Raw genomic sequence first — 26,521 nt, 5'->3', positions numbered from 1 at the left:
AAGCCTTTCTCTACTGATGAGAATTTTAACTTTATGATTACTAGCCTACCTCTCCTCTGGATGAACAGTCAATTCAAAGAGGACAGATATGCAAAAACTAAGAAACATTTGGTTCACGTTCCTTTTTTAAAAAAAAAAAAAAACACCTCTTTGGGATTTTTTTTTGGGGGGGGCTGCTTTGACCCGCTCAGTTCCTTTTGATTTAATTGTATTTTCCACCAGTTTCCAATTGTTTGAATTGGAAACAAAGCCTTAATAAGAGTTCTAGTTAATTTTCTGTCTTGTAATTACCGATCTCATTTTTCTGATAATTGGCCACAGCAATTATATGTATATTTACTAATCACAGAGGAGGCTGTGCAATTGTATCTATCTGCCACCATTGATAATGACACGCATATTGCAGAGGTGCTTTTATCATCTTCTTTTTTCCACTACATCAAAGCTATTTCCTCTCGTTCTCAATAATGAATACATGCATGCATTTGACACAGTTGTGTGCTAGAGAAATTGTTTGGCTCCCACCAAATGCTGCATGCTCTGAGTTTCTTGCCTGCAGCGCTAGAAGGTTGTATGTAATGATATATTGCTCATCCAAATGGCCAAAGCACTCCAAAGCACAGTGAGATTAAAATAAGTCATTCCTCTGTTAATTTAAATAGGTGCATGTATCATACTTTGCAGGGCACTTTGTGTGGGGATGTCAGGGAGGAAAAAAGCCGCCGAAAGGTATTTTTAATAGCAAATGAGAATAGATGAGAATAGAGTCATTTGCAGCTGCCTACTTTATGTGGCTCTCTTGTTCCAACTGTAGGTCTAATGAGATGACTGTTAAAGTACTCTGCAGTGTAATTTCATTACATCCTGAGCTGTTACACTATAAACACAGTGGCACTCTCTGTCATTCTTGGAAAGACTCCTAAATTCTTAAAGCCTTCCTTTGCAAATGGTCATGGGGTTTGCTCGCTGTGTTACATGGCGATTGTGGTTTGTTGCTGTGTCGTTTCCTGCCCTGTTGAGTGACTCCCATCCCCACCCTAGTTCTGCCAGTGGTCAAGGTGGGCGTTTTTCATGGCGTCCTTAATTCACTGGCTTTCTCTTGTGATGAGTTTGCCTAAACTAGCAAATAGGCCAAAATTATTTTTTAGTAAACAGCTCTTCCCCTTTCAAAGCTTTTCTGTTAAAATGAAAAGAAAAAAAAAAAAAAAACTCTGACCCACATGACTCAGTTAAAGGCAAGCAGTTAAGAGCAACTGAATATAATAATAAATGTAAATAAAAAGGAAAGTGTAAATAAATAGCAAATCCAGGAAAAGAAACAAAGGTCAACAGAAGAATAATTTCACAGCTCTTTGTTAATTACACCACCATTTGTGTGTTACTTAAATAATCATTAATTTCTCATTTACACTTCCGTACCTTCTTTCCTACCCCGTGGCTATCATTGTCCTTTTTTCACCTCCCTTCCCTCTTTGCTCTCCTGTTTCTCACCATTATAAAATGTGTGTGGCTTTAAATTTGGCATTTTTACATAAACGTGAAAGAGAGTATAGATAGTTTTTTTTTAATTGGATGATGCCTTATTTTCCTTTCCACATGCTGGTGAATCCTTGTTATATAGTCATCTTTATTTGCTTCTTTGGGATGGGGGGTGGAGGGTATAAAGAAAGACAAGGAATTGCTGTGACTTTTGATGACTTGTTTTTCCTCCATCCCAGGATTCGCCCGTCCTTCCGGTTGGAGAGTTCTCCGAGCCATTTGTACATTTCATCACTCAGTGGTGAGCCTGTTTGCAAACATGCCATGCCCTCAATGTAAATGATACATGCCATTAACTCGGCAGCTCCGTGAGACCTTATGGCTCTCCCTGCTTCCTTTTGGAGACGGGAGGGACTTCGGGGGGCTTGGGCAGATGGGGCAGCAAAGCTGAAGGAATTGTTTAAATTATGTAAACGTTATTTACACACAGGGTCATAAACGTACTTTAGAGGCTTTTTCCTGTTTTAATAAACTTCTGAGAATAGGCTACTTCTTTGAGCACAGATACTGTTGCTATTCAGTTGTTTTGTTTTGTTTTGTTTAAGAAATACACAATTTTATAGCCCCTGATGCACAGACATGTGAAGCTTATTTTTATTAATGGGACCTCAAGTTACCCATAAAAATGCCTGTCACGTAGTGGAAGCAGAGTAGTTTATTAATTCATTGGATTTTCGGTAAATAACTTTTATCTTTGGTTATATTTTAGACAAAATACTGGTGTCCCATTTCAGTGAATTTTGATGTTAGAGAGGGTATGAAAACGTGGTTCCATTAGGCCCACTTTAACCTTTGTAAATACTGAAAACCACAGGATTTAGATCAAAGGGGGCACAGAATCTCTGAGTCTCTAGGCAACCCCTTGTCGTTTTACATCTGAGGAAACAGGTGTAAGGGTTCTTCTCCAGCCGTCTGCCTTTTTCTTCCGTTACCCCTTTCACATCATCCCCTCTCCCCTGCTGGGACACACCCTGTGGCCCTGGAAGGCCCAGCTCCCCCACTGCCACCCTTCTGCCTGCTCCCTCGCCCTGACATGGAGAGGGAGGGGGAGGGAGCAGGAACCTGGGAGCACGGAGACCACCGTCCCAAAGCAGGAGACACGACTGATCGGAAGCTGTTCTGCACATTCTGGAACTCCTTCCTGACTGCCTTTACTTCTCTTTCCCTCCTTCCTAAAGTCCTCATTTCATCACGCCTTCAGAATCACGACCACTAGTGGAAGACGAGCCCCTCGTTCCTGTGGTGCCACAAGAGGTCCACTCAGGAGTCCTTGCTAACCCGCAATGGCTGAACACTCTCCCCTCCTCCCCCCGCCCCCCCGCCCCGTGAGCCATCTGATGATGATGCTCAAGTGAAACCAAGAAATATTCCTTAATATAAATGTCAAGCTTTATCACCTTTTTGACTAAGTGTAATATGTTACCTCTTAATAAAAATGTCTTATGTAGTTTATATTCCATAGAAAAAATATGTGGGGGAGAGATTTTTAACCCCCAACTTCTAAAATTTTTATTAGTGCTATTTCTGTTTATTTAAAATACTTATATAATATTCCATAGCTTGTAAAAACTAATTTCATTCTGCACACATTTTATTTACAAAACATGCCATGTTGTTAAAAAGCATACATATTGGTTAAACACTGGAATCCTTAGCTCATTAATACTAGAACCGTTATCTAGAAATATGTATTAAGTCTTTATTTTCTTTATGTGGAATTCCTAGTAACAGAAGCACATGATGGAAATGTCCCATTTTGAAATGTACACACTGGAAAACCATGCAATTCCTGAGCTGCCTAGAGCGCTGGGTTTGGGCATCACCTGCTCAGAGATGTTGGGTTTGTGCCCTGACCACCCTGCTTTTCTCGCTGTGTGGTCTGGGACCAACCTGGGGGTGGGGCCCATTCTGAGCAGATAGGGCCTTGCCTGCCTTCTGTCCAAAAAAATTGATCAGCTGTTATGTTAAAGTTTTATGGAGACAGAGGGAGGGATAACCTGTGTTGAAATTTCCACAGATGTCAAGCTGAAACAGAAATGATAGTGGGTAATAGCCTTGTTTTCCCAAGAGATACAGCTACTTTGGAATGTCAGATTAGGAGTGTTACCAGATCCACTGGTGAGACAGCTTGAATTACTTGCTAATGGATGCAGTATTTGAGAGGTGCATATGGTTATTTATAGGGAAGGCAAATGTCCTCGATGTCATTAACAGTTCGTAACTACGGTTCTTATTTACCAAATGATCATTAGGTCTCTACTTTAAAAAAAAAAAATGCCGTCAGCAAATGCAGAGATTGTATGTTTGTTTGTTTTTTCTTGCTTGTTTGAGGTTCACTCATATGAAGAAAAAGTGTCTATGATTTTCCAGGTAGCAGAAGCAGCAATCTCTTTTCATGACTTCATCCCACAGATACTGAGTTTAGTATGAATTGGCCATCAGTAGGCAGCTTACCCATGGCTACCTCAGTCCCCCGAGTGGATGCTTCATCACCTGGCTACGTGCATGTTGCAGCTACTAATTATGCCTGTTGTATGTCAGATGAAATATTTTGCAAGAGGAATGTGATTCTTTAAGCAAACTTAACTTCCCCACAGCTGTTTAATGAGTTATCAACTTGCAGAAAACCCAAAATAAATGAAAGACAAGATAATGTAATAACCCATTTATAATTTTGTAGCATTACCTAGATGTCTGACCTCTTTTATATATGACTTGTTGTTCAGAGTAGTAATGAAGGAATGAGATGTTTTCTCATTTGACCTGATCGTCATATTTCTTTTATTATTGTCTTATCCCAGTTACCAAAAAAGAAGTATATTATTCCCCAAATTTATTTGAAATGATTGATAACCAAGTCAGGAAGAGAACATTGCTGCTTTTTTTCATAATTCGTTTCAAAAGTAGAATTAGGATAAATTTAAATTGATTATTTATCTGTATTATAAGAGTAACTCCAAAACAAACAAAAAAAACTTTGTATTTTTGATTCATGAGCTTCCCCCCAAACCTGGTTATTTGAAGGCCAAAATAAACAAACAAGAATCCATGCTAATGCTTTGGCCAAGAATTAAACGTGGTAAATTTTGAAAACATTCAAATTCCAGAACAGATAGCTAGTGGTGGGAATTATTGCACAAATTTACAAGTGATACAGATAATGTGAGTTTTTCTCTTACAGCATGCGAAAGCAGCCGAAAGAAAGGCCGGCACCTGAGGAACTGATGGTAAGTAGATGTTTTTTAGATACAGATTTAAAGTATCCACAGGCTCCAGAAAGCCAGTATAATTTACTTCATTTGGGTGGGTGCTCTTGAAGCTCACATCCTCAAAGAGTAGTTTTCACTTTTTAAAAACCCATCACCATTTTGAAGCTTCATGCAGAATCCTTTGCCTTTGCCTCACACTCAAGGGTCACAAGTTAATCTAGGTTACTCCTTGTCCTTATTTGCTATTACAGCTTCTCAGAATTCAGAGGCTTGGTAACAGAAAAGAGAGTCAGCATATTAAGTTTTTAGTGCAATCCTAGAGGAAATTCTGAATGTGGTGTGGTGTCCTCTTGGATTCATGTAGAATGAAATTAGATTGACTGTAAAAGATCAAATTAATGTGAATCTTTAGTCTTTCCTCAGAAAGAGGCAACTGTAAGGCTGCAAGTGCTGTGTTCTCAGCTCCAAGGCCGCTTTCTTTGATTACAAATGACAGTTCTTATTCAAGCAGGGAGAGGAACAGAGTCGTTCCCTAACAAATTCCCAAATGGTCATTTATTTAGTGCAGATTGTTGATTTGACAATGCACAAGCTGTTAGAATAACGTTAGCATCGAGCATTGGTAAATAATAATTATAGTCTACTCTTTCTGATGTTTTGCATACCATTCCTTGTCTCTAGATTATTGCAATCAGGATGAATTCTGATCAGTTTTCTCTCACCACTTTAAATAGTAAGCATTTTATGATATCAATTCAACGGTTTTTAGCCTTTGTATTTCATCCTTGTAAATACTCTAAACACCCAAACTTCTGTGTAATACAGTTTTTATCCCCAAATATAATATAGCAGTATGCTTCCCTTTTACATCATATGTGCTTTCCAGGAAGGTAGTTTTCTTCTTCATGTTACCCCTGGAGCAAAATCTCAGTTTTCAGGGTAGTTTCAAGTTAAAGTTCACCCCTAAAACCCCTGCAATTTATAACTGTGCAGGTTGCATGTCTAGAATAAACTCATCTCTTTTTTTTCCTTTTTTTTTTGATGGGGAGGTCTCTGATGGTTGGGAAATTCATGCAGTTAGTCACATTTGAGGAAACTTGGAACAGGTTCTAGAGATGGAGACCCATTTACCTTGTACATTATCATGCTATGGCTGGATAGCTCAGCTATTAAAACAAAGGAATAGGGTTTCATAAAACAGATATATATTTGTAAACGCATGTTTCAATGCTGCAGTGAGTTGGCCACTTATAAATAAAACATCTACAGATCATACATACACTCATAAATGCATCCGGATGTCTGTGTTGGTGGGGAACACCACTCCAGGGTGGCAAGTCATAAAGACAAGGCTGAAGGGCGCGTCCTGTCAGTGCCTTGGAAGCAAGCATACGTGGCTGGCTGTGTGTGTGCAGAGAGACAAGGGAGACATATTCTGATATATTTCTTTACAACTATACACCCTGCTGTGTGCTGTCCCACATTTTTAATTAATAAACATCAATAAATCAATAAGATACAATGAAAAATTTAGTCACAGGAAGCACCATCCTATAGTTAATTTAACATTATTTCTGGTACTGCTCACAGTATGATTTGAGTGAGCTTATTCCCCTAGGTGTAGCAGTAGTGAGGCACACCCTGCCTTAGGACAGCCTCGGTGAGGGCACAGGAACAAAGAAGTGTGTGTGACACTTCTGCAGTCGAGGGAGTTGAGCCCAAATATTGGACCCCCTAGGGGATAAGAAAGAAAGAGGGCTGTTCCTGGCTTGGGGAACCTGAGTCACATCCTAGGGATCCCCTTAAAGGAGCCAGTCTCTCTCTTCCTTCTAACATAGTAATGGCTTTAATTTTTCCTTTTCTCTCTCCGTCTACAACCTATTTGGCGGTGCTCCCATCTGGAAGCTGAGAGCATTCTCTGGAATGCATGAACTGTAGAGCCCATTTGTCACTGTGGGTGGGGGCCTGCCTTTCACAGAAAGAGCAGTTTATCTCCCAAGCCCGGTGACTCCAGCCAGCAGGATACCAACATGGTCTGCACAGCTTGGGCCACATCGGCTGTGAAGACTGCAGGATTGCTGAGATTTCCCTATGGGCCTGCATTTTCTAGATCAAAGGGAGAACTTCAGAGGTGAAGTTGGACAGAAATATCGAAAGTTACAGGCTCGTCAAGAAACTCTTACATGAACTTGAGTGTGTCCCTGACAAGTCTCAGCCTTAGTAAATGAGAATGTAGGGAGAGGTGTGCCGAATCACCCACACCTCTGGGCCTGGGCTGTGCATGTGGTGAGTGCTCAGGTGGTTTTTGTCATTTTATTTGGGGCAGTCGCCTTACATACAAGAATACTTGAGTCCTAAAAATCATCATCTTTGCAGTTTTTGACCATGTCATTCTTAAAAGATGAAATGTAAAAACTCAGGTTTAGGCTCTAGAGTGTTAAGACTCATTTAGCCATTTAGCTATTTAATTCTCTCTGCTTTGCATGGTTATTCCTAAGATGGCTACAGTTTTTCTGTTCTAAGTGGAAATGTCTTAAAATTGGAACAAGAAATTCCCTTGATGTTTACATTTGGGGGAGGCCAGCCAGGATCTGCAGGAACTGGTACTGTTTTCTGGCACGCAGCCCTTAAACTACATAAAGAATTAACTCAGAATTCTCATCATTGGCATCCACATCAGCTTGAGAGATCTCAGAAGCAGGCAGACAACTAAGTTCGGTAGATACATACAGACTGTTACGTGCAGAGTCCTGTGCTAGACTCAGCAGAAGATACAAGGGTACGCCTCACACATACAGTGTTGCAGAGGGTAAGGCACCTGTGCAAGTAACTAGAATAAACTAACTACAGAAAAGAACTGCAGAAGTCTGTGGGGATCCACAAAAATGGGGAAAAGCTATATGGGGAAGGTAGCATTTGAAAAGGGGGTTGGATTGAATTTTAATAGAGAGTTTGCAAGGAGTCATTCCAGGCAAAGGGAAGGATGGGCAAAGCATGAGTATGTCGAGTCCCCAGACCTTTTCAGAGCAATGTGAAACCTCCAGTGCTGCTGGAACAGGTATCCCATTGACACTGGCCTCTTGGAGTCACAGACCCGCAAAGGTTGGGTTCAGATAGGCAATATATTCACCACATGCTGGGCAATCTGTTAAGAAATTCCACTTCTAGTAGAAGGAACCCTAGTATCCAGGTCTGAAAACTTTGACTTGACATAGAAGCAGCCACCCAGCCATCAGTACCTTTTTCTTGAGTAAATTCTCCTGAGTGGACTCCTGCTCACTTATAGGGAAGTCCTTCATCTTTGGGGAAGGTCTTCCCTCTCCTCAGTGCCTTCAGAGTTATGTCCTGAGTAACTCTTCAAGTTATTGTTTAACGCTAATTATTGCTAACTTTAAGCAAAGGAAACTCAGCCACGCAGGCAGTGAGGAACATTCAGACAGATAGGAACCCCCACACATACACTCTTTCTGCTCCTCTGATGATGGTTCCATGAGTAACCCAATTTTAAGTCACCCTGATACAAAGCACAGAAAAGACCGTGCTGCCCCAGCTCTGTGACTGAAGGCCAGCAAAGTTAGCAAACTAAGTTTCCACACTGCAGAAACTCTGAGGAAGTGGCAGACAGTGTTCGGAGGCTTCAGACAGCCAAGCAAGGATGCTCCAGCTTCTGGAGGGAAAGGGCAGCCTCTGCCAGGCGGAAAGCGTTGATGGGATTGCACCAAGAGAGGAGAGGATGGTGATGTGCAGGCGGTGGGGAAGGTTTCCCAGTTTCAACCATCAAATTGAGGGAAGCAAAGCATTAAGCATCCTACCCCTGCGTTCAGGGAGAGAGACGACCTGAGGTGAAGGCATGGAGATGAAGAGGTGCATGGCTGGCTTGGCGATTCAGATTGTATGTTTACATATTTTTAAGTAAAAGGCACATGGTGAGCAACCTTTCTGTAGAGACCATTTGTATAAACCACAGAGAATTCCTTCTGAGGAATTAATCTTCCTTCCAGGTCCCTTTATAGTAAAGGTCAGGCTGATTTAGCAGAGAAGCCTCCCTTCCCTGGTCAGCTCCCCAGTCCCTCCCCACTCTCTGTGTCCTCATCTGAGAATGAAAGAGATGGACTAGACAAGCAGTGCTTGACCTAGGGTCAGTGACTTCCGGAAGTGTGTTAGAGCCCCTGAAATTACTCCAAGATCATATATGCTTGTGGGGATATGCGTTTTTTTTTTTTTTTTTAAGAGAAATTCATGGTTGTCATCAGTTTTTCAAAGGGGGACTGTGACCCTAAGTGATTGTTCAGCTTCTCACTTCCTTCCCACTTTGATCACAGGAGCTCTGTAGCCAGGACCAGGCGAGCTGCTCCAGAGGGAGGGCCTTCATTTGGAGGGTGAAATGCTTGCTGGCATGGGGGAGGGAAGGAAAGGGATGGGCCCTCCCTGTGGGACTCGGGCCGGCCAGGCTTCCCACCAGCTGTCAGGCAGCCCTTTAACCTCTCAGCCTATCCTGAATGTGGGCCTTGACTCAAGCCAGAACGGTGTGGGCCGTGGGCACCTATGCAGTTACAATTTAGGTTCAGAGTGCTATAGATCCTTCTATGCATTTAGAATGTTTCCAGAAGCTTTCCATGTCTAAGCTCTATTTAATGGAATCTATGCATAGTAAGTAATCAGGTCAGAAGAAGCCACCTCCCGGTTTGAGATCAATCGCTGGCTAATACTTTATCTAGGCCACTTTATTATCTCATGCTGATCCGATTGCCATTCTCCTCCTCCTTTGTACCATGCGCTTCGGCTGTGGTACAAGTACGTATCACATACATATTAAAAACATATACCCATTCTATCTGTATGTAAATGTGTGAGGCACAGCTGGATATTGCAGAGGAGTTTGATTTACTAATAGTTATTATCTGTTCTAGCTGTTCAGTGGCAGAGAGAATTTCAGAGAAACAAGCTGGCGCAGAAATTGTCTTTATGCCGTTACTATACTGCTTTAGTAATTGTTTAAAAACATGGGTTTTCTCCTCAGGTTCCCATAATCATGCCTGGTACTTTGTGCATTTCCTGGTACATTCCAGAACAGGGCATCCTCGTTCAACATTTCCTCAGGTTTGGTTTTCCACTCAGGCACCTGAGAAGAAACACAAGAGTGCAGTTTGCAATTGAAATTTGACATTTTGCTTAGAAAGCAAGTAAATAGCGGGGCTGCAAACCCCAGAGAAGCAAGTATGGGTCTTGCGGGAGGAGTGTCAGTTATAATCAAAATAGTGCTTTTAGAAAGATTTTTTTTCTCCCCCTTCATCTGAATTCCAGCAGCTGAAAACTTGAAGGCATCTCATTTCTCAGGAAAGGCTTTATGTACTGGAGGTGGTATTGTTTGGGGGCTAATAAACACCAAACTGTTCCAGAAAAAATCTGTTTAAACATTTAATTACTTGCAAAGACATGTTAACTTGTATAACTCCTCTAAATTACATTGTCACTGGTAGCTTTTCTGCTTATCCAAAACCTGATTATAATTACATTTTCAGATAGGCTGGTGCGTTGTTCTCTAAGCAAATCCAGGTATGCAATAAATTGGGCAGGGTCCCTTTTAAAAATCGGAAAAACCATCATGTTAGGATTTTTATCTCCAGCACTCAAATTCCAGTGTGACTTCTAGGTTCAGACCAAATGGCTTTATTATGGGACTCAAACCCACAGAATACACTGAATGGTTAGGGAGATGACTATAGTCAGGCTGTTGCAATAGGGAGAATGTTTCTTAGTGAGGAGTGTCTCGAAGCAAAGGGAGGGAGCCAAGGTTATGGAGGCAAGTGAACCAGGGAGTTAGCCGCCAGCCTTACGGAAGGATGGACAGGGGTCTTATCTCTGTGAGAACAGCTGGTCTTTGGAGCTAACCCGGGAGTAGGGAGATGCCTTACTTGTTACTGCTTTCTGGGAGCCTAGGACTCAGATAAAATTCAGCATTATCACCATATTCTACTAACTGGACCAAAGATGAAATTCCACTTTATTTTGGTCCAGTGCTTCCTGAGTCCCTAAGCACAAAAATGAGGAAAGGCACATTTCCACACACATACCCCCTTGCCCAGTGCTCATGGACCATGTGCTTGTAATCTAAGCTTTTTAAGCTACTAGTGATGGTTTAATAAGTGATCTGAACTTGGTGGTAGTTTACTCCCTTTAGCTAGTTTGCTGCATCACATCACGTGGACCATGTATTAAAAATAGACCCTTAGGGCCAGACTTCCACATGTGTCTAGCCACCAGTTCTTGCAGACACCATTTTTGCTTTTGGTTTTTCTTGGGGAAGTGCATATCAGCTCATTGGCCAAGTCACTCCAGATTTGCAGAGGGAAACTGGATAATATTGACACTTCAACTAAATATTTTCTCCGAGCACAAAAGATATCACAGAAGCCCGGGGGCTCCACATAGGGTCCATTTGACAACCACGTAATGAATTTTTTATTATTATTATTTTCAAGTTTTAAAGGCCATTAAAATCATCTGTTTTGTGTCTGCTTATAAATAGGAAGGCACTAGTAAGAAGTTGATTTTAGTTTTTAATTGCACATAATTACAACGGCAGAATCACTGTCTGGATGCTTGAGATCACACTGAATCAGACAGCTTTAATTTGAATTTTTGATGACATGTTAGCACTTCAGCGAGAACAGAGAGATTATAACCCCAGAAAGTAAGCTTTGTTTTTTCATGGATGTGACTGCTTAATCTTTTCACCAGACTTTAGCAGATAAATGCATGTGTATACGTGTGAATGTATTTGTATATATGCACGTAGCCAGAGATATACAGACAGATAAAGATCTGTCATTCCTTGATCTTAGTGATCTGACAGTTTTAATTTCCCTGTTAAGGGTAACTTTTTTCCTCCATCAGTCAAGTCCGATCTCTTAATATGGTGTTGATGTGCCTGTTTAAGACTGCGATTTTTGAACTCCTGCCTGCGAGTCTTCTTTCTTATTTTACTGAGCTGACTGCCATCTTCCCAGCATCGTTTCAGGGCCCAGTGTGGCTGCACAGCCCTGGCCACAGGAACAGTTTGATTGCCTCAGGTGCAGTGAAGTGCAGCAGTGGGGCCGCTCCAGTGTCCTGCCACACTCACCCAGGCTGAGCTGGGTCTTCTAAATGGACTATGCATTTGTTCCTCCTTGGAGGTTGCTCAGTTCACAGGGAGTTTCTGTTATTTGGGTGGTGGCCTCAGCCTAGAACGCCCTCCTCTCCACTGTCCTGAAACTTCTCCTTCCTCCTCCCTGCAGCTTTTCCCACTCCTCTGTTTCCCAGTGCTTGCTCCCTTCTCGGAATCCCTCCACCATTTACCGTTTCTAACTTGAAACAGCACTTCATCACATAAAATATATATTCGTGGTAGATTCACAGCTTGGTCCATGTGGTACAGAGGCTCCTAACTCATCAGAATCATGAGTGAGTTTTAAAAGAAACTGCCCAGATCCCAACCCAAGTCAGAGAATCTCTGGCATTTGGACCAGGGAGCAGGTTCTGGGGCTCTTTTTGTTGCTGCTGCTTTTAAAAACTGTCCAAGTGAAACTCACTGGTTTGACACCATTTTTTTCTCCTTACAACTAGATTGTGAGTTCCTTGAAAGAAGAGCCTGATCTTTAATTCAGTTCCTAGCCTAGTCGTATGTGGCTGTCCTTCAGGCGTGTTCTCTGTTCTGACTAAAAGGAGAGGAAAGCACTGTTGATTATTCTTTACATGTGCCACTCATTCTAATTCATTGTGATAAAACACTGTATTAGACATAAAGACAAATGTGACGTCGTGTGTCCCTGTTCTCTAGGAACTCAGAGTGAAGTTGGGGAAACTCACCCAAAAGCAAGCCAGCCTGGGCTCTGATATTCAGGATGAGTTAGGATGGCCACACCAGAACTACATGGTCTGATCAGAGATTCTTGTTTGACTTTCTGCTATGAGAGGTCATGTGGGAAAATCATTTGGTGCCAAAATAATAGAATTTCTGGGATATCACATTGTTTGCTTGGATACCATTCTCAGCTTTTAACGACCAGTACAGCCAGACCAATCAGAGCAGGCACCAGGGCTCTGCTGTCCACCCTGGAAGGACAGGAAGAGCAAGAAAGTGTGAAGCAGGCCTTGTTCAGAGCACCTGTGATCTTTGGCGTGTGTTCTGACCACTTGAGAATTCACCTTTGACAGTTTGTTCCCAGTCACAAGGTCATTAGAGAGTCAAGACTTAGAGGAGACCACCTGGCCAGCGCCGTCTTTTTCAGGTTAGATTGATGGCAGGGGACCCCAAGGTCTTCTGTCTATCACCATGTCAGATGTGGGCCACCCTGCTCCCCAGTCCTTGGGAATAATAGATTAGGCTGAAAACTCCAGAGTCATTCAGCCACTTGTGGGGGGGAATATAAAACAGTCCTGAAGCCCAGTCTCTGTGGCAGGAACCGCTACTGAAAGCAGCACACTTGTTTCCCTGTAGTCAGTCAGTTCAGTCAGTTCATTGCTTAGGCGTGTCCAACTCTCTGCACCCCATGAACCGCAGCACGCCAGGCCTCCCTGTCCATCCCCAGCTCCCAGAGTTTACCCAAACTCATGTCCATCAAGTTGGTGATGCCATCCAGCCATCTCATCCTCTGTCGCCCCCTTCTCCTCCTGCCCCCAATCCCTCCCAGCATCAGAGTCTTTTCCAATGAGTCAACTCTTTGCATCAGGTGGCCAAAGTATTGGAGTTTCAGCTTCAGCATCAGTCCTTCCAATGAACACCCAGGGCTGATCTCCTTTAGGATGGACTGGTTGGATCTCCTTGCAGTCCAAGAGACTCTCAAGAGCCTTCTCCAGCACCACAGTTCAAAAGCATCAATTCTTCGGTGCTCAGCTTTCTTCACAGTCCAACCCTCACATCCATACATAACCACTGGAAAAACCATAGCCTTGACTAGATGGACCTTTGTTGGCAAAGTAATGTCTCTGCTTTTGAATATGCTATCTAGGTTGGTCATAATGTTCTTTCCAAGGAGTAAGCGTCTTTTAATTTCATGGCTGCAGTCACCATCTGCAGTGATTTTGGAGCCCAAAAAAATAAAGTCTGCCACTGTTTCCACTGTTTCCCCATCTATTTCCTGGAAGTACATGTTCTCCTATAAGTACACTCCAATAAGGGCTTCCCTGGTGGCTCAGGGGTAAAGAACCCACCAGCCAATGCAGGAGACACACGTTTGATCCCTGGGTCGGGGAGATCTTCTGGAGGAGGAATTCACAACCCACACCAGTATTCTGGCCTGGGAAATCCCATGGACAGAGAAGCCTGGTGGACTACAGTCCATGGGGTCGTAAAAAGTTGGACACAACTTAGCAACCAAACAACAATATCAATAGCACTCCAATAAATCGATGCAGTACTTATCAATAATGAATGAATCTACCCAGGAATTTCAAGGGCTGGAAAGTTATTAGAAGCCACCTATTTACAGTTGTAACCAGCTGGATTTGTTTAATGGGTTGTTTGCTTTTTAATTTGTAGCAGTTTCAACAGAGACCTTGGGGGACCAGGAGCTGTGTGGTTTCAGTGAGGCCTTCTGTAGACAGCTATTTGGGGGGTCAGATCTGCCTGCAGATAACTTGAGGTTCACTTAGCCATTTAAGAGACTGCAGAAAGGCAGCGGAGACATTTGGGCCTTCTGTCCTCTATTTAATTTTCAAGATTAGAATTAAACATTAGGCCATGGTCTACCGAGAGACATTTGCCGGTGCATGGACTAGTTTCTTTCCAGTATCCTGGTTTACTGTTTCTCCGCTCTCTTAAATATAAATGGTCACTGATTCTGAAGTAGGAGAATAAGTTACCATTCGTTTATTCGTGCAAAGGTTCCCTCAACACAAATAAAAATGGAATTTTCAAATGTAACCCGATTAACTCTTTTAATTGTATACCGATAGCCTGTGTGTGTCGCAGCGCCCTCAAACTGCTTCTGAATGACCCGCATCTCTTTCTAAACTTGGGGTTGGGGGAGGGGGGTTCAGTGAATAGGAGGACTTTCTCATTGTGGAACTAGTGTGGAGCTGACAAAAATTTGTATACATAGGGTACATTTTTCCACTTAAGAGGGCTGTGCTGAGACATTTTTAATTGGATTTTCATGGTGATTGACAGCATTTGATTATGACAGTAACTTTATTTGGCTGGACTGCTTTAGCCTCTTGTTCAGATTTTTCCATCAAAGCTCCTTTTTATCCTCTGAATCCCCAGTGGAGCAGCAGTCATTGTGGAAGAGCCTTTTAGCACCTTTGTTGTGGCCATCCCTGGTGATGATTGGGCCCAGCTGGTAGCAGATAAGAAAATGTTCCTTTCACAAAGAGGCTGTCTCTCCCGCCTCTGTGGTTTCAATAATTTTAAGAGCCCCCAAAACCTGTTGAGGATTAGAAGTAGCTTTAGATGTGAAATGAGTGTTAAGTATTAGTAATCGGGAGATTAGGGCCCCAGGGACAATGAGAAATAAACAACTGCAATTAAGGCAAATCTGCCGATGTAAACAAAATTTAGCAGAAACAGATGCCCTAACCATTTTGGGGGCTTGATTTGAGGGCACTAAGGAATCGATTTTTGTCTTGTTTACACTTTCAAACCCCTGTGATATACTGGAAGGCTGAATATTTCATACAGCCTGATTTTAGTTAATTTTTTTTTTCAGTGCCTCACAGTAGGTGCCTCTCTGCTCGCAGTGACCAGGCCTGAGTTTATTCAGCATTCACAGGGAGCAGCTAATTGTCTATGAAGGGCCCCCGTGTTTAAATGGGCTTGACAGGAATTTAAATTTTGTTTCAATCAACCCCTGTGCTCACAGCCTGCTCCAGTTTCTAATTTTTAAATTAAACATGATTTTTTTTTTTTTTTTTTTTTTTTTTTTAAGCCACAGGCTTGCCTCTGGAATACTCTCGCTCTCAGGAAGGCAAATCAGCAGCCCTGGAATGCTGGCGTTTGCCGGGCTTGAGGCGCCAGCTCCAGGGTTGGACAGTTCTTTCTCCTAAACAAGCTTTTCCTTCCCCTGTCAGGGAGGTCAGCAGAGCCCTGGCTGGGCAGCTCGGCTTCCTGCCTCTGGAAATGGCCCCCTTTCCAGCTTACCTGTGCAGGCAGCAGTGCGTGTCATCTGGAAAGTGGGTTAAGTACCAAAGGCAGGCATGAGGCTAGCTTCTTGGGGGCCGGCTGAATTGTAACACACTGCACGTCTGGTGCAGATTTGTATTTCAGCAGCCTCTTCTGCTCTTGTGAGACAGAAAGAGAATGTCACACCTGTGCATCTCAGCACACACCCACCCTTCTTTGTTGAGTGTCTACTCTGGGCAGAGCGTCCTGCCTGATGCCGAGGAAACAGTTTGTCAATCTTGCCTCCTGCCTTCAACCAGCTTCCAGTCTAGCAAGGAATATGAGGACATGAACAGCCAAGCACAGGACAGATAGACTCACAAAGGCCCTCCTGCACCTACTCCTGCCCACCTTCACCTGGCCCTCCACCTCACTATGCTCCAGTACACGCAGCCTGTGCCCTAACAGTCTGACAGTCCATTAACGCATGAGACATTCTCACACGGTCATATCTTTGCGTGTGCCATTTCTTCCATCAAGAATGCGCTTTCCTTACACCCATGTGGTGACCTCCTACTCGGCCTGCAAAACCCAACTGGCTCAGCCTCTGAAGCTTTGCCAGGCCTCCTGCAGTAGGGCTGCTGGCTGCCCGTTGTGTGTCACCCTTCTTTCTGGCCGAGTACCTCTATCAGTGCTTTTTTCACTCTTTATGGCAGTAATGTAACAGGCCATAAGCAAGACCACGGGTTCCTAGAGGAAAAGATCAGGTCATCTTTATCTTTGTACCTCAGCTTTAGCCCAATCCCTAGCCCCACGTTGAATGCTCAATAAATAATTATTGAACTGAAGTGATATGAATTTAACAGGTACAGTGAGCTCTGAGAAAGATTTCTTCCAGCCAGGGTTGCCTGGGAGGCTTTGTGAATGGGGTCACAACTGAGCCACGCGTTGCAGGACATTGGGGTATTTTTGTGAGTGTATTACTCTCTGCACATACGTGAGACACAGCTTATATCTAATATACACACTAGTCAAAATCCATACTATACCTATTTTCTCTGAAATTACTTGAAATTGGAGCAACTGTTGTATACAGCTTGTGGCTGCAGATAAATTCAGAAAGTCTTCTAATTTTTAACCTTAAAGAAAGAAAAGCTTTACTTTAGAGAGAAAAATTAAGCTTAATAGATCACAGTTTTAAATATGCAGGTATTGACAGAGATCTTTTGTATATCTTCCTCATTTGACATTCACACAAACACTATGAAGATTATTCTTATTCCCGTTTTACTGATACATTGAACTGGGGCTCAGAGAGGATAATTGACTTGCCTAGAGTCACACAGCCAGGGAGAATATAGGACTGTTCTGCATACATCAAAGCTAATATGTATTGGTGCATAGTGGGCAGAGGGTTGTTATTATGGTTGTGACAGTTGCAGCTAAGACAATCCAAAACAAAACTAAAACAGACACCCCACAAAGAAACATAGAATGTCAACAGTTTGTGCTTGTTCATCCTTCCAGGATGCTTACTCAGCTCACCCCTTCTGTTCCCCTCCACCTTGGCCTCATCCTGCATCTGGAGGGCTGTGGTTGGAGCAGAGAGCTGGTGTCTGGACACAGCGGCTGGGGCCTGGCTGGGACCTAAACCTCAGTGCAAATTAAGCAAGCAGGAAGAGAGGAAGTAATCGCCAGCGGCTTGCACCTGTCTGTTGTTTCTCTGAAGGGAAGCTGTGAAAATTTGTGAGCTCTTCCTGCTTTTTGGCTTCATCAGTCTATGGCAAAAACTGAAGGCAGAGCGTGTTCTGCAGTTTATCTGGCCACAAAACCTCTCCTTTTTAGTTTACTATCACAATTATAGAAATGAGCAGCTTCTAAGTGATATCACTCTTTGAGTTTGGGAGAAATTTCTTTTAACTCAGCAAACCTTACTGAGCACGTTCTATATGCAGAATAGGTTGCTAGGTGCTATAGTTTAGTGCTACTCAGATACAGACCATGGACTAATGGTAATACCTGAACAGTTTCTTGAACACAAGATGAGGAGTTTGTGCTAGAATATAAATCAAGCACGTATGGAGGTTTTCTATTTAATTCACCTGACAGTTTGTTATAGCAAAAATTTTCTCTGTAAAGAAGCCGTGTGCTGATTTACTTCGTGGCATAGCTTCTTATCTTCTTGCAAACTAGTAGCAAGTGGCTCCCAGACCACTTACTTGAGTTGCACAGCTGTGGGATACAGAGACTGATGAAACAGCAGTCTTGCCCTCCAGGAGCTTAACAGTGTGGTGAGGAAGACACTGCGTCCCCTGCAGTCAGTCTTGTCCGACTCTCTGCAACCCTGCAGACTGTAGCCCTCCAGGCTCCTCTGTCCATGGGATTTCCCAGGCAAGAATGCTGGTGTGGATTGCCATTTCCTTCTCCAGGGGATCTTTCTGACCCAGGGATCAAACCCGTGCCTCCTGCATTGGCAGGCGGGTTCTTTACCACTGAGCCAGCCAGCAAAATACAAGGCACAAAGTAGCTGTTCAGTAATCTCTCTTGACTGGATGATCAAAAAGAACTAAATAAAAGACACTCTTCAGAAGGAGAAAAAAAATTCACAAACAGTGTATCTGATAAGGGATTAATATCCAAAATATATAAAGAACTCATACAACTCAAAAGCAAGAAAAACAAACCAATTTAAAAATAGGCAAAGGAGGACTTCCCTGGTGGCCCAGTGGTTAAGAACTTGCCTACCAATGCAGGGGAAATGGGTTCAACCCCTGGTCCAGGAAGATTCCACATGCTACAGGGCAACTAAGCCATGTGTCGACCCCTGCTCACTACAACTGGAGAAAGCCTGTGCACCGCAGTGAAGACCCAGTGCATCCATAAATAAATAATAAAAATTTACAATAAGTTAAATAGGCAAAGCACCTAAATAGACGCTTTTCCAAAGAAGCTATACAAATGGCCAGCAAGTACATCACTAATTATGGAGGGAAATGAAAATCACAACCACAGTGAACATATCACCCCATGTCTGTTAGAATGGCTGTCATCAAAAAGAGAGAAGTGTTGGTAAGGATATGGAGAAAAGGAACCCTGTGTAGTGTTGGTAGGATTGCAAACTGGTAAGGCTACTCTGGAAAACAATATGGAGCTTCCTTAAACAATGGGAAATAGGGCCATCATGTGATCCAGCATTTCCATTTCTGGGACTGTATCTGCAGGAAACAAAAACACCAAGTTCAAGAAATACCTGTACCCCCATGCTCATAGCGGCATTACTTACGACAGCCAACACATGGAAACAACGCAAGTGTCCATCAACAGATGAATAAGTAAAAAGGTTGTGAGACAGATACACATAAATACACAATGGAATATTATCCAGCCATAAAAAAGGAAATTCTGCCATTAGCAACAATGTGGATGAATCTTTAGGGCCTTACGGTGTTTGAGGTAAGTTAGACAATGACAAAGGCAAAATCTCATATGTGGAATCTTAAAAAAATATTTCATAGGAGAAAGATTTGTGGTGATTAGAGGCAGAGGAAGGGTGAATTGGATCAAGATGGTCAAAAGGTACAAACTTCCGGTTCTAAGATAAGTAAGTACTGGGGACGTGATGCACAAAGTAATAACTGTAGTTAACGTGATATATTTCAAAGTTGTTAAGAGAGTAAATCCTAAGTGTTCTCATTATAAGGAAAAAAACACTGGGGTTCCCTGATGGCCCAGTGGTAAAGAATCCACGTGCCAGTGCAGGAGACATGGCTTCAAGCCCTGGTCCTAGAAGACCCGACATGCTGCAGAACAGCTAAGCCTGTGCGCCTCAGCTGGTGAGCCTGTGCTCTGGAGCCCAGGGGCCACAGCTGCTGAGCCCATGAGCTGCAACTACTGAAGCCTGCATCCCCTAGAGTCTTTTCTGATCGTTCTAAGATCATGAGGAAGAATCTTGTCTCCTGGACAGCAGGGGAGGGGCTGACTGTGGGCAAGTAGTTAAAGCCTGGGGTGGCTGTACCGCCCCTCCAGAGTCCCAGCACCAGCCCCCAGCTGCTCAGCAGGAACCAGCGCATCCCTCCCCACCTCCCGACACTTTGCTTTCCCTCCACTCGCAGATTGTGACTTGCTCATAGGACTTGTCGTCGTTCAGTCGGTCAGTCGTGTTCAGCCCTTTGTGACCCCAAGGACTGCAATACACCAGGCTCTCCTGTCCTTCCCTATCTCCCAGAGTTTGCTCACACTCATGTCCGTTGAGTTGATGATCCCATGACCCCACCCGTTTCCATACCCATGGTTGTAGAAGTGGAAAGGTATGTGACTGACAACCAGCAGGACATACTCTGTCCTCTGTGTGTGAAGTCTGCAGAGGCCACAGATGGGCTCTCGATCTTCAAAGTGAGTCTGCTGTGAACATAAGATGAGAAGCAACGTGGCAGATTGGAAAGAACACTGATCTGGATTATCAGAAGACGTGATTTCAGGTACAGCCTCTGCCTGTCCTGGGTAATCAATGGTTACTTAGCTTAACTGAGCCTCAGCTTCTTCATCTGTAAAATGAGAGTTAATACCAATCTTGAAGGGTGGGTGTTTTCCCTACTAAAATAGTTTGTGAAAGTGTTTAAACTGTTAAGTGCTAAATATGTAGGGGCACTAAATCTTTCATCCTCTTTGGGTCATGATTTGTCTCATCTGATGTTCCTGGGCATTTTTGATCAGTAGCTTCTTGAAAGACAAATGTGTTCAGTGGAGCTTAATGCAATCTAGAACAAGTAAATATAAGTTAGACATTTTAGTAGTGTCTAATGAATTGGTAGTTTCTTAGGGATAGACCTTAGTTTTCTGAATGTTGAGCTTTAACCCAACTTTTTCACTCTCCTCTTTCACTTTCATCAAGAGGCTTTTTAGTTCCTCTTCACTTTCTGCAATAAGGATGGTATTATCTGCATATCTGAGGTTATTGATATTTCTCCTGGCAATCTTGATTCCAGCTTGTGTTTCTTCCAGCCCAGCGTTTCCATGATGTACTCTGCATATAAGTTAAATAAGCAGGGTGACAATTTACAGCCTTGACGTACTCCTTTTTCTATTTGGAACCAGTCTGTTGTTCCATGTCCAGTTCTAACTGTTGCTTCCTGACCTGCATATAGGTTTCTCAAGAGGCAGGTCAGGTGGTCTGGTATTCCCATCTCTTTCAGAATTTTCCAGTTTATTGTGATCCACACAGTCAAAGGCTTTGGCATAGTCAATAAAGCAGAAATAGATGTTTTTCTGGAACTCTCTTGCTTTTTTGATGATCCAGCAGATGTTGGCAATTTGATCTCTGGTTCCTCTGCCTTTCCTAACACCAGCTTGAACATCTGGAAGTTCACAGTTCACATATTGCTGAAGACTGGCTTAGAGAATTTTGAGCATTACTTGACTAGCGTGTGAGATGAGTGCAATTGTGTGGTAATTTGAGCATTCTTTGGCATTGCCTTTCTTTGGGATTGGAATGAAAACTGACCTTTTCCAGTCCTGTGGCCACTGCTGAATTTTCCAAATTTACTGGCATATTGAGTGCAGCACTTTCACAGCATCACCTTTCAGGATTTGAAATAGCTCCACTGGAATTCCATCACCTCCACTAGCTTTGTTCGTAGTGATGCTAAGGCCCACTTGACTTCACATTCCAGGATGTCTGGCTCTAGGTGAGTGATCACACCATTGTTATTATCTGGGTCATGAAGGTCTTTTTTGTACAGTTCCTCTGTGTATTCTTGCCATCTCTTCTTACTATCTCCTGCTTCTGTTAGGTCCATACCATTTCTGTCCTTTATCAAGCCCATCTTTGCATGAAATGTTCCCTTGGTATCTCTAATTTTCTTGAAGAGATCTCTAGTCTTTCCCATTCTGTTGTTTTCCTCTATTTCTTTGCATTGATCACTGAGGAAGGCTTTTTTATCTCCTCTATTTCTTTGCATTGATCACTGAGGAAGGCTTTTTTATCTCTCCTTGCTATTCTTTGGAACTCTGCATTCAGATGCTTATATCTTTCCTTTCCTCCTTTGCTTTTGGCTTCTCTTCTTTTCTCAGCTATTTGTAAGGCCTCCCCAGACAGACATTTTGCTTTTTTGCATTTCTTTTCCATGGGGATGGTCTTGATCCCTGCCTCCTGTACAATGTCACGAACCTCCGTCCATAGTTCATCAGGCACTCGATCTATCAGATCTAGTCCCTTAAATCTGTTTCTCACTTCCACTGTGTAGTCATAAGGGATTTGATTTAGGTCATACCTGAATGGTCTAGTGGTTTTCCTTTCTTCAATTTAAGTCTGAATTTGGCAATAAGGAGTTCATGATCTGAGCCACAGTCAGCTCCCGGTCTTGTTTTTGCTGACTGTATAGAGCTGCTCTATCTTTGGCTGCAAAGAATATAATCAATCTGATTTCGGTGTTGACCATCTGATGATGTCCATGTGTAGAGTCTTCTCTTGTGTTGTTGGAAGAGGGTATTTGCTATGACCAGTGTGTTCTCTTGGTAAAACTCTATTAGCCTTTGCCCTGCTTCTTTTTGTACTCCAAGGCCAAATTTGCCTGTTACTCCATGTATTTCTTGACTTCCTACTTTTGCATTCCAGTCCCCTGTAATGAAAAGGACATCTTTTTGGGGGTGTTAGTTCTAAAAGGTCTTGTAGGTCTTCATAGAACCATTCAACTTCAGCTTCTTCAGCGTTACTGGTTGGGGCATAGGCTTGGATCACCATGATATTGAATGGTTTGCCTTGGAAACAAACAGAGATCATTCTGTCATTTTTGAGATTGCATCTAAGTACTGCATTTCAGACTGTTTTGTTGACCATGATGGCTACTCCATTTCTTCTGAGGGATTCCTGCCCACAGTAGTAGATATAATGGTCATCTGAGTTAAATTAACCCATTCCAGTCCATTTTAGTTCACTTATTCCTAGAATGTCAACATTCACTCTTGCCATCTCCTGTTTGACCATTTCCAATTTGCCTTGATTTATGGACCTAACATTCCAGGTTCCTATGCAGTATTGCTCTTTACAGCATCAGACCTTGCTTCCATCACCAGTCACATCCACACCTGGGTATTGTTTTTGCTTTGGTTCCTTCCCTTCATTCTTTCTGGAGTTATATCTCCACTGATCTCCTATAGCATATTGGGCACCTACCAAACTGGGGAGTTCCTCTTTCAGTATCCTGTCTTTTTGCCTTTTCTTGCTGTTCATGGGGTTCTCGAGGCAAAAATACTGAAGTGGTTTGCCATTCCCTTCTCCAGTGGGCCACATTCTGTCAGACCTCTCCACCATGACCCGTCTGTCTTGGGTGGCCCCACACGGCATGGCTTAGTTTCATTGAGTTAGACAAGGCTGTGGTCCGTGTGATCAGATTGGCTAGTTTTCTGTGATTATGGTTTCAGTGTGTCTGCCCTCTGATGCCTCTCGCAACACCTACCATCTCACTTGGGTTTCTCTTACCTTGGATGTGGCGTATCTCTTCACAGCTGCTCCAGGAAAGAGCAGCCACTGCTCCTTACCTTGGACGAGGTCACCCCTCCTGACCTTGAACGTGGAGTAGCTCCTCTCAGCCCTCCTGCACCTATGCAGCCGCCACTCCTTGGACATGGGGTTGCTCCTCTTGGCCACCACCCCTGACCTCAGACGTGGGGTAGCTTTTCTCGATCTGGTCCCATCACTTAATGGAAAACAGATGGTGAAACAGTATGAGACTTCATTTTGGGGGGCTCCAAAATCACTGCAGATGGTGATTGCAGCCATGAAATTAAAAGACGCTTACTCCTTGGAAGAAAAGTTATGACCAACCTAGATAGCATATTCGAAAGCAGAGACATTACTTTGCCGACAAAGGTCCATCTAGTCAAGGCTATGGTTTTTCCACTGATCATGTATGGATGCGAGAGTTGGACTGTGAAGAAAGTTGAGCACCGAAGAATTGATGCTTTTGAACTGTGGTGTTGGAGAAGGCTCTTGAGAGTCCCTTGGACTGCAAGGAGATCCAACCAGTCCATTCTGAAGGAGATTAGCCCTGGGATTTCTTTGGAAGGACTGATGCTAAGGCTGAAACTCCAGTACTTTCAGTTCATTTCAGTCGCTCAGTCGTGTCCGACTCTTTGCGACCCCATGAATCGCAGCACGCCAGGCCTCCCTGTCCATCACCATCTCCCGGAGTTCACTCAGACTCACGTCCGTCGAGTCCATGATGCCATCCAGCCATCTCATCCTGGGTTGTCCCCTTCTCCTCCTGCCCCCAATCTCTCCCAGCATCAGAGTCTTTTCCAATGAGTCAACTCTTCTCATGAGGTGGCCAAAGTACTGGAGCTTCAGCTTTAGCATCATTCCTTCCAAAGAAATCCCAGGGCTGATCTCCTTCAGAATGGACTGGTTGGATCTCCTTGCAGTCCAAGGGACCCTCAAGGGTCTTCTCCAACACCACAGTTAGTTCAAAAGCCTCAATTCTTCGGCACTCAGCCTTCTTCACAGTCCAACTTTCGTTAGAAAAGACCCTGATGCTGGGAGGGATTGGTGGCAGGAGGAGAAGGGGATGAGATGGCTGGATGGCATCACCGACTCGATGCACATGAGTCTGAGTGAACTCTGGGAGTTGGTGATGGACAGGGAGGCCTGGCGTGCTGCGATTCATGGGGTTGCAGAATCGGACACGACTGAGCAACTGAACTGAACTGAACTGAACTGAGCTAAGGATAGACAGACCTCTGTGAGTTGTTCTTCCCCAGTCATTATAAAGCATTAACTTTTTGTGTCAGTCCTCTAGTATCAGTATTATGAACATCTTGTTGGAGAGATTATTATGAAGCCGTTAAGTAACAAGAATGTGCTCTTTGTGAGGTGCTGTAATGGGCTCAAAAGAAATGTAAGAAACATCCAGATCTTCAAGGAGCAGATTGGTCGCACCCAGAGGAGACATATAGAAAAGGCAGGGTGGGCTGTGTGCCTGGTGCAAGGGCTCAGGACAGGGTGGCTGAGGGTGGGCAGAGGACACATGTCAGCTCCGGCCAGACCTGTAGGATTTGTCTGAAAACAGAAATTTTAAAATGGTGGTTCTGGACATCCCTGGTGGTCCAGCGGTTAAGACGTTACCTTCCAATGCAGAGGATGCAGGATCCCTAGTCAGGGAGCTAAGATCACATATGCCTCGCAGCCAAAAAATAATCCCAAACAGGAACAATATTATAACAAATTCAATAAAGACTTTAAAAATGGGTCACATAAAAAACAATTTTTTTTTTTTAAAAAGGAAGTGGTGGCTCAGCGGAGAGCCAGCTCCGGAAGGGCTTTGCACACCAGTGAGGAGTTGCAGCTGCAGGAAGCCATCGTTGGTTCTTAGGCAAGGCAGTGTTGCTGTTGTTCAGTCGCCAAGTCATGTCCGACTCTTTATGACCCCATGGACTGCAGCACACCAGGCCTCCCTGTCCCTCACTATCTCCCAGAGTTTTTGCCCAAGTTCATGTCAATTGAATCAGTGATGCCATCCAACCATCTCCTCCTCTGTTGTCCCTTTCTCCTCCTACCCTTAGTCTTTCCCAGCATCAGGGTCTTTTCCAGTGAGTCGGCTTTTCACGTCAGGTGGTCCAAGTATTGGAGCTTCAGCGTCAGTCCTTCCAATGAGTATTTAGGGTTGGTTTCCTTTAGGATTGACTGGTTTGATCTCCTTGCTGACCAAGGCAAGGCAGTGACCCCACCACAACAGGCAAACAGGCTACAGAGGACTGATCTCTGCTTGCTCCAAGTGGACCACACTCTCTTGCTGAAACTGATTTATAAATAGGGATGTTCTAATCCCCTGGCTCTTTCTGAAATTCCATGAAGTTCTCCAGCCAGAATAACAGGAAACCCAGTTCAGGGTCTGTGGCTTCTCGGCAGCATGTCATTTGTCTCTCTTTCTGCATCTTCTTTTCAGTGTCCTTTCTGTCACTATCAGGGAAAATCATTAGTATGCTAATCTAGCTAGCCGTCATTTTAACAGTGACCTTTGCTAACCTGCCTTTGCAATTTCAGGAACTACGTTTGACTTCTCTAAAAGTAACCTTAAATTGTAGTCTTGTAAGAATTCCAGAGCTGTATCCTTCACTCCTTCTTCTAATGAGGTTATGACCAAATGCTCATTATAATTGCTTTAGACTCCTTTTAATTTTCAAGCTTATTAATCATAAGAAGAGTTATTTAAAATTGCATAAATTAATCTTAGATTAAAAGCCCATCAAAGCCTCGAAACAATTAAGAATAAGTAGGATTTCCCTGGGGCAGCAAGTTTTATTTTAATATTGTAGTCAGGTGGATATCAGAACCTTGAAGTATGGTAGTGATTAATGTATGCAAAATTTAAATGAGATTTTTTAAATGGCAAATCTCAATCACATATTGACCTAACTGTAGGCTTTAACTGCATTGTCTGTCATATGTTTAAACTGTTTACTAATCAACATTTTAATTACAGCGTGTGTTGGCAGACCCTAGGACAAATAAAATCTAGCATTTTAAAATGTTGCTGCAAAGTCTGTTATCCAAAAATAGCAAGACTCTTTTATTGGGAAGAATGGAGGAATGAGAAACCAGAGCAAAGTTCCTGAAGCAGCGTCGCGATTCAGAACAGAGTCATCAGGCGTGGCGTTGCCCCCTCCTTCCTGGCCCCCACTCTCACCTTGTGATTCTGCT

The 26,521-nt window shown here is 43.3% G+C and overlaps 1 protein-coding gene across 3 annotated transcripts in view; it reads left to right on the top strand.

The window, feature by feature from the left end:
• Positions 1 to 26,521, top strand: part of LOC120852514 (dual specificity mitogen-activated protein kinase kinase 5) — a 263,024-nt gene that overhangs the window by 214,294 nt on the left and 22,209 nt on the right. For all 3 annotated transcript variants that reach the window (XM_040225792.1, XM_040225791.1, XM_040225793.1), the window contains 2 exons: positions 1,719 to 1,780; positions 4,721 to 4,766. In XM_040225792.1, the coding sequence (XP_040081726.1) occupies positions 1,719 to 1,780; positions 4,721 to 4,766 (108 nt within the window). The remainder of the gene's footprint in view (positions 1 to 1,718; positions 1,781 to 4,720; positions 4,767 to 26,521) is intronic.

Source organism: Oryx dammah, unplaced genomic scaffold, assembly GCF_014754425.2.
Source record: "Oryx dammah isolate SB20612 unplaced genomic scaffold, SCBI_Odam_1.1 HiC_scaffold_26, whole genome shotgun sequence".
Classification (NCBI taxonomy): domain Eukaryota; kingdom Metazoa; phylum Chordata; class Mammalia; order Artiodactyla; family Bovidae; genus Oryx; species Oryx dammah.
This window is presented reverse-complemented; position numbering and strand designations above follow the sequence as displayed.